The 6,665-nt window shown below is 55.8% G+C and overlaps 1 protein-coding gene across 3 annotated transcripts in view; it reads left to right on the top strand.

The window, feature by feature from the left end:
* Positions 1-3,736: 3,736 nt before the first annotated feature.
* LOC128772680 (uncharacterized) overlaps positions 3,737-6,665 on the top strand; it is a 70,249-nt gene continuing 67,320 nt past the window's right edge. For 2 of the 3 annotated variants that reach the window (XR_008416829.1, XM_053888603.1), the window contains exon 1: positions 3,737-4,081. Coding sequence is in view for 1 of the 3 variants with exons in the window: in XM_053888602.1 (XP_053744577.1) it covers positions 3,773-3,874 (102 nt within the window). In the remaining 2 variants the exon portion in view is untranslated. The remainder of the gene's footprint in view (positions 4,082-6,665) is intronic. The other variant, XM_053888602.1, reaches the window with a different exon arrangement.

The raw sequence follows: 6,665 nt of genomic DNA, 5'->3' as shown, positions 1-6,665 counted from the left end.
AGCTCTCCCTGGGAGCCGAGGTGGGAGAACAGCCACGTTTTATGAATGGGCCGGAGAGGTGCTCGAGGTTTTGCAGAAGGGAGGACCTTGGGCAGGAGAAGGGAAAGGGCTCGGCGGGCCGGGGATTCTGGAGAGCTTGCTCAGGACTCTGGCCACATGGCGCCCGCGGGGGATCCTGGGGGGCCTCGCCCAGACGCCCCCGCGGGCCAGGGCTCCGGCTTCAGCCGCTGTGCGTGTGCGCTGCCCCATCTCTGCAGCACCGCCTTCGGTCAGCGGCAGCTACTTCCCTGCAGGTTGTGTGTCCCCTCCCACCTCCCCTGTGCAGCCCGCAGCCATGCCCGGGCCCGCACACGTTCAGGAGGCCCTGCCTCCCGGGGCACCAGGCCTGGTGTGATCCCCGTCCTGGCTTAGCTTCCTCTCTGCTTCCTCCAGCCCCTGCTCCTGAGACTTTCCCCTCAGTAAGTCTCCTGCACCCACATCCTGGCTGCGGACTCTGCGAAGTGTTACAAAGACACCTGTCAGACTGCCCACCGTGCTCCCTCCTGCCGTTCAGACGTGCCCACCGTGCTCCCTTCCGCTGTTCAGACGTGCCCACCGTTGAAACGAGCCCACCGTGCTCCCTCCCACGGTTCAGACATGCCCACCGTGCTCCCTCCTGCCATTCAGACGTGCCCACCGTGCTCCCTTCCGCTGTTCAGACGTGCCCACCGTTGAAACGAGCCCACCGTGCTCCCTCCCACGGTTCAGACATGCCCACCGTGCTCCTCCTGCCATTCAGATGTGCCCACCGTGCTCCCTCCTGCCGTTCAGACATGCCAGCCGTGCTCCCTCCCGCTGTTCAGACGTGCCCACCATTGAGACGTGCCACTATGCTCCCTCCTGCCGTTCAGACATGCCCACTGTTGAGACGTGCCCACCGTGCTCCCTCCCGCCGTTCAGTCGTGCCCACCGTGCTCCTCCCGCCATTCAGACCTGCCCACTGTGCTCCCTCCCGCTGTTCAGACGTGCCCACTGTTGAGACGTGCCCACCGTGCTCCCTCCCACCAGGTGGCCTTTCTGTGAGCTCTTCCCTCTGCCTCGGATGTTGTTCCTGCTGCTGTTTGTCTAGTTAGCCCTCGTCTGCCCCCAGCTCTCAGCAGACGTCACCTCCTCAGGGAAGGTTTTCCTGGCTTCCCCGACTGAGTCAGCGTCCCTGGTACTAGATCCCCCCACCATGTAGTGTCCCCTCTCACTGTACAGTGCCCCCCTCCCCCACCGTGCGGCGTCCCCCACCTATGATTGGGTTGTTACGGTTGCAGTCTCACATCTGTGTGTGTAGGTGTCTGGTGTGCGTCTTTCCCATTAGCGTGTAGCATCCATAAGGATGGGAACTGGTCACCGCCGTATTCCCGGCGCCTAGACTGGTGCCTGGCCCGCGCTGGTGGAAGGAGGGAGTATTTGTGGAAGGGACTGCCAACAAAGGACAGCTTGAGAGAAAGTGAAGCAGGGGACAGATCGCGGGGCCAGTGCTGGCGGGTGTTCTGGAAAGGCCGGCGTGTCGAGGACGGGGAACGTGCCCTTTGGGTCTGGTGAGTGGAGGTCCTGGAAGTCAAGGTCTTGCAATGACGGAGGCTGGAGGCTGGGCCACAGCGTGGCGGGACAGCGTGGCGGGGAACTGGAGAAGGAGTGGACGTGGCCCCTCCTAGAAGGGCAGGGGGGCCAGAAAAAGGCCCCAGAGGCGGGGGGAGCCCGACCCCTCCTCTCTAAAGCCGGGTTCCACTGCAGACATACCCGCCGTGTCCCCTCCAGCGCATGCCGGTAAGCCAACGGGCCTGCTGGAGTCCTGGGGGAGGCAGGGAGGCCGGCCTTTTGTGGCCTCCCCAGGGCCGTGTGTGCCTGGAGCCTCCTCGCTGCCCTGGCACGTCCTTCAGCACACGTGGCTCCCGTCCGGGTGGCTGGTGTCCCGTCCCACCGAGAGCGCCCCTGGGGACGGCGGGACTGGAGCCACGGGGCTTCTTCAAGGTCTAGAGCAGGAGGTAAGCTTGACGGACACGGGTCATTTCCGTGGAAGAATCAAACTGGGCGCTGAGGCCGGGACACGGCGATGTCCCAGTGCTAAGGTGCCGGGAGTGTGCAGACTGGCCTGTGCGTGGAATTGAATGACTTGTGGCCCTTAGACCCTACAGACCACCGGGTTCAGCAGCCACGCGTGTCACGTGGCCAAATGCCAGCAAGGTAGCCGCGGTCCTGTGACCTGACACCCCCAGGGACAGGAGCTCCTGCTTCCTAAGGCAGCCGATGCCATCTCGGGACAGCTCTCAACCGCGTTTTTGTAAAGCTCTCCTTTCTTCTCAAAATAGATCTCCCTTCACGTTGAAAAAAGCCTTTCTTCGCCCCTGCCTATCCTTTCCTCCCTGTCGCCTCTCATCGGCCCATCCCTCTGTAGGCTGATGGAAACAGAGCTACAGAATGTTTTGGTTGTCAGGTCAGGGACCTCAGTCCACACTGCATGTTTCTGGGGAGCAGACCCTGTGGCGTCTCTGATCTCTGAGATGAGATGTCTGCCCTGCGAGAGGGGCCCTGGGTGGGAGAGGCAGGTAGGAGCCTCCCCGGCTGCCATCCAGGCTAAGGAAGGCCTGGCAGAGCCACGGCGGGTCCTGGAGAGGAAGCCGGCCATCGGGGAGCTCTGCGTCCTCCGGGACCTGGCCTGCCTCAGTGGTCCTCCTGGACCCCATCACCGGAGGGAGGGACCCCATCACCTTGGCAGACGTGAGGCTGGATTTCAGAGGCAGCTGGAGTTGTCAGGGAATTACTCTCTCTGTAGTTGGAGATCCGTGAGGCACGTCGTGGTGGTCAGTGTCCCACGGTCTCCTCTCTGTGTCTGCCTCAGAATGAAAAGAAGGCCTTGTTCCTCCTGGAAAGGGCTGTTGGTGACCACAGATATGCACATGTTTGGGTCTAGGGTTCCCTTCACCTTGTACGCTAGCTCTCCTCCCAGGCAGTCTGCTCTCTGTCAAAAGCACTGCTTCCTGTGATGTTGGCTGCTGCTGGCCCTGAGGTGCCCCTCGGCTCCCACTGCGGGGGACCCGGAGTGTCTCCGTGGGCACGGTACATTTGGTTCAAAGGGTTCTCCCACCCATTGTCCCATTGGACCCTCACCAGAACCTTGTCAGGTTTCCATTTTATAGATGAAGAGACCAAGACTTAAAAAAGTTAAAAGAGGGGCGCCTGGGGGGCTCAGTCTGTTGAGCGTCTGACTTCAGCTCAGGTCATGATCTCACAGTTCGTGGGTTCGAGCCCCACGTCGGGCTCTGTGCTGACAGCTTGGAGCCTGGAACCTGCTTCGGATTCTGTGTCTCCCTCTCCCCCTCCCCTGCTTGTGCTCTGTCTCTCTCTCTCTCTCTCTCTCTGTCTCAAATATAAACATTAAAAAAAATTTTTTAAAAAAAGAACGGAGAGAGGCCCTCTCATCCCTTCCTTGCGGCGTGGAAGTCCTGCTCTGCCCATCAGGTACCAGGGCGGAAAGGGTCAGTTTCTGTTGTATTTGGCCAAGGATGCCCCAAAGCTTCAGAAACACTTGTACCGGGGGCCCGAGAGTAAACTCAAGGCCTCCTGACTTCTGCTCTGGTAATAATAGCTGTCACTATAGGAATGTAGTGATAGTAACAACTAACACTTTAAAAACCATATAACAGCTTACAAAGCGCCATTTGTACAAATTGACTTACTGCGTTTACTTTCTCTCCTGCTCGCAGGTCCTCTGCGCTCCAGAACCACACGTGGCCCTGCGGAGATGACCGTCCTCAAGGTCAGCAACGTGCTACCAATTTCACCTGATTACTGTGTGCAGAATACGGAAAGCCTAGGTGTGGTCCCCAAGGGTAATCTCCAAAGGGTGCGTCTTCCGTGGCCCAGCTCGGATTTCAACCCCGCGTGCTTGCTCATTGCGCCCCAGCCTCCACGTCGCGTTCTTTACGAGTTGACGGTGCGTTTACTGAAAGCAGAGTTAGCCCTCTGTTAGGACACACGTGTGAGAGTGGGTTTCTGCCTGGTGCAATTCGATATCCTGGCTGTGAGCCACCGAAAGACGGCTGAGGTCTAGGTGAGTATTTAAGTTTACTCAGACTGAGGCATCCCCTACCATGTTTTTGCCAGGAAAGAGGCTGGGAATGGCAGCCTGATTTGCATATGCAAATCCGATCACCATACTGTGTAAATACGTATCCCTTGTTCGTCGTCACTTCTGTGGTCGGCAGCCCCACAGCGAGCGTCCGTGCCAGCCAGGCCTGTTCCTGAGCCAGGGAAGAGACTTCTCCACACGTCCTCCAGCTTCTGTGCAAGTGTAGTCTGAGCAGGGCGAATTGGAGGCTGAGTGTGTGCGTGTGTGACGGGTATGGGTGTGTGTGAGTGTGAGAGTGTGTGTGGGTGAGTGTGTATGCGTGTGTGTGACGGGCATGAATTCAAAGTGACACCGTTTAGTGGAAAGGCTGATTTATGTTCCCTCCTGCCTTGAGAACACTAATTAGGATAATGGGAGAGCCTTTCTAGTTTGGAAAAGCGTTCGAAGGGGGTCGGGGAGGACTTTTTGTCTCCTCTCTCAGGCCTCCTGCCCCTCAGCTGTGGCCCGTGGGCTCACGGGGTGACACAGGGGAGGACAGGTGGCTGTTAGGGACACTTTGTAGACTCCAGGGCCCCTGCCGACATCACGGGGGCAGAGAGCTCACCACGTCTCCTGGTCGGTAGAGTCCACTCTGATCAACGTGTCCACGAATCAAAGTCCCGTCATTCAGACCAAAAGAAGTAACACCAGGGCGCATAGGACGTACGGCAGGACAATCCTTACAAAATTCCAGCTGCCGTTTGGGATTAGGACAAGCTGGTCCTAAAATCCAGATCGAAATGCAAAGAACCCAAAATAGGCACAGAGAATTTATCGAAGAACTCACACTTCCCAGGCTCAAACTTACTACAAAATGACACAAGTCAAAAGAGTGTAATGCTAACACAAGGGTAAGTATACAAATTAATGGGATATAGTCGACATTCCAGAAATAAAGCCTCACGTTTATGGTCAACTAAGATGTGACAAGGATGCCAAGACAACTCAATGGGGGAAGGAGAGTCTTTTTGACAAATGCCGCGGGGACAGCTGGACAGCCTCACACTGAAGAATGAGGTTGGACCCCTGCCTCAAAGCCCAGGCAAAAATTAACTCGAAAGGAATAGACGTAAGCACTTTAATTATAAAACTCTTAGAAGAAAACATAGGAATAAATCTTCCTGATGTTGGATCGGGAAATGGTTTTACAGACACGAAACCAAAAGCAAATGTGACCAAAGAAAATACGGGTATTTTGGACTCGCAGAGATTTTTAGTGCTCCGGAGGGCACTATCGACAGAGTGAAGGATGGAGGAAAATATTTGCCAGTCAGGCGTGACAGGACTGGTTTTCGGAACTCTTAGGCCCGAGTAACAAAAAGACAAAAAAGGGCAAAGGATCTGAAGAGACATTTCTCCAAATAAGATGTGTAAATGGCCAGTGAGCACAGGTGTTCACCTCGCTGACTCTTAGAGAAATCAAAGTCAAGACCACAATGAGTGACTATTTCACAGCCATTAGTGCTTCTAAAGTAGAACACTCAGGTAATTACAAGTGTTGGTGAGGATGTGCCGAAATTGGTACCCTCATTCGCTGCCGACAGGGATACAAACACGGCTCAGAACGTTAACTATAGAGTCGTTACTTGACCCGCAGGTAGGAGACAGGACAGACCCGCACAAACGCTGTAACGGGAATGTACGTAGATCACGTGTAGCGTGTAAACGGCCACGGTGTAGAAGCAGTCCCGATACGAATCAATTGGCGAACGGGCAAACACAATGTAATCTGTCCGTACAGTAGAACGTTATTCGGTAGTACGAGGGAAAGTTGATTCACGCTCCAATGTGGATGGGCCCTAAAACATTACCCTAAGTGAGAGAATCCAGACACAGAAGGCTGACTGTTGTATGATCCCGTTTATAAGAAGTCCTCAGGCGGGGACCTCCATAGACACAGAAGGTGTAGCAGCAGCTGGGGAGGCTGGGGCTGGGGTATCGTGGGTATTTGCAGAGGCGTTAAAATGTTCTGAAATTTCCTGTGCTGTTGGTTGCACAACTCTGAATATACTAACTGACTTGTACAATTTAAATTGGTGAATTGTATGGTATGCGGGTTATTTCTCAATGACACTGTTAAAGCAAGGTGCAAAGGTAAAGGCCCCTTGTCTCTCCTTCCCCGTGCCTTCCCTCCTTTCAGAAATAAGGGTGGCTGTCGGTGGCACCAAATCCCGTTAAGTAAGTTTGTAAAGTTCCTAAGCTGCGACTTGAAAGCCGCCCCTGTGACTCTTTGCGGGGAGGCATCTTTATCTGAGGGTCGCATGCAAGGCCACCCTCCGGGGAGGCCTGTCACTGGCTGCTGGGAAGGGACCAAGAATGGATGAAGGAGCAGGTGTGCGTTCAAAGCTGGTGAGACCCAGAGCTGAGATTTCAGGAGCTGGGTGTTTAGGAGGTCCTGAGGGTGTCCTGATCCTTGCGTCCGGGCGGCTTGGCTCCTTGGGACTGGTTCTGTTTTGGGGAGGAAGTGAGTGGAGAGAGGTGTCAGTGAGGCTGAGAGAGCAGAGGGCCGGGGTCCTGGAGCAGAGGT

This window comes from Panthera pardus, unplaced genomic scaffold (assembly GCF_024362965.1).
Source record: "Panthera pardus isolate Hobbes unplaced genomic scaffold, ASM2436296v1 HiC_scaffold_23, whole genome shotgun sequence".
NCBI classification, from domain to species: Eukaryota; Metazoa; Chordata; class Mammalia; order Carnivora; family Felidae; genus Panthera; species Panthera pardus.
Note: the sequence above shows the minus strand (reverse complement) of the source record. Positions and strands in the feature narration are given on the sequence as shown.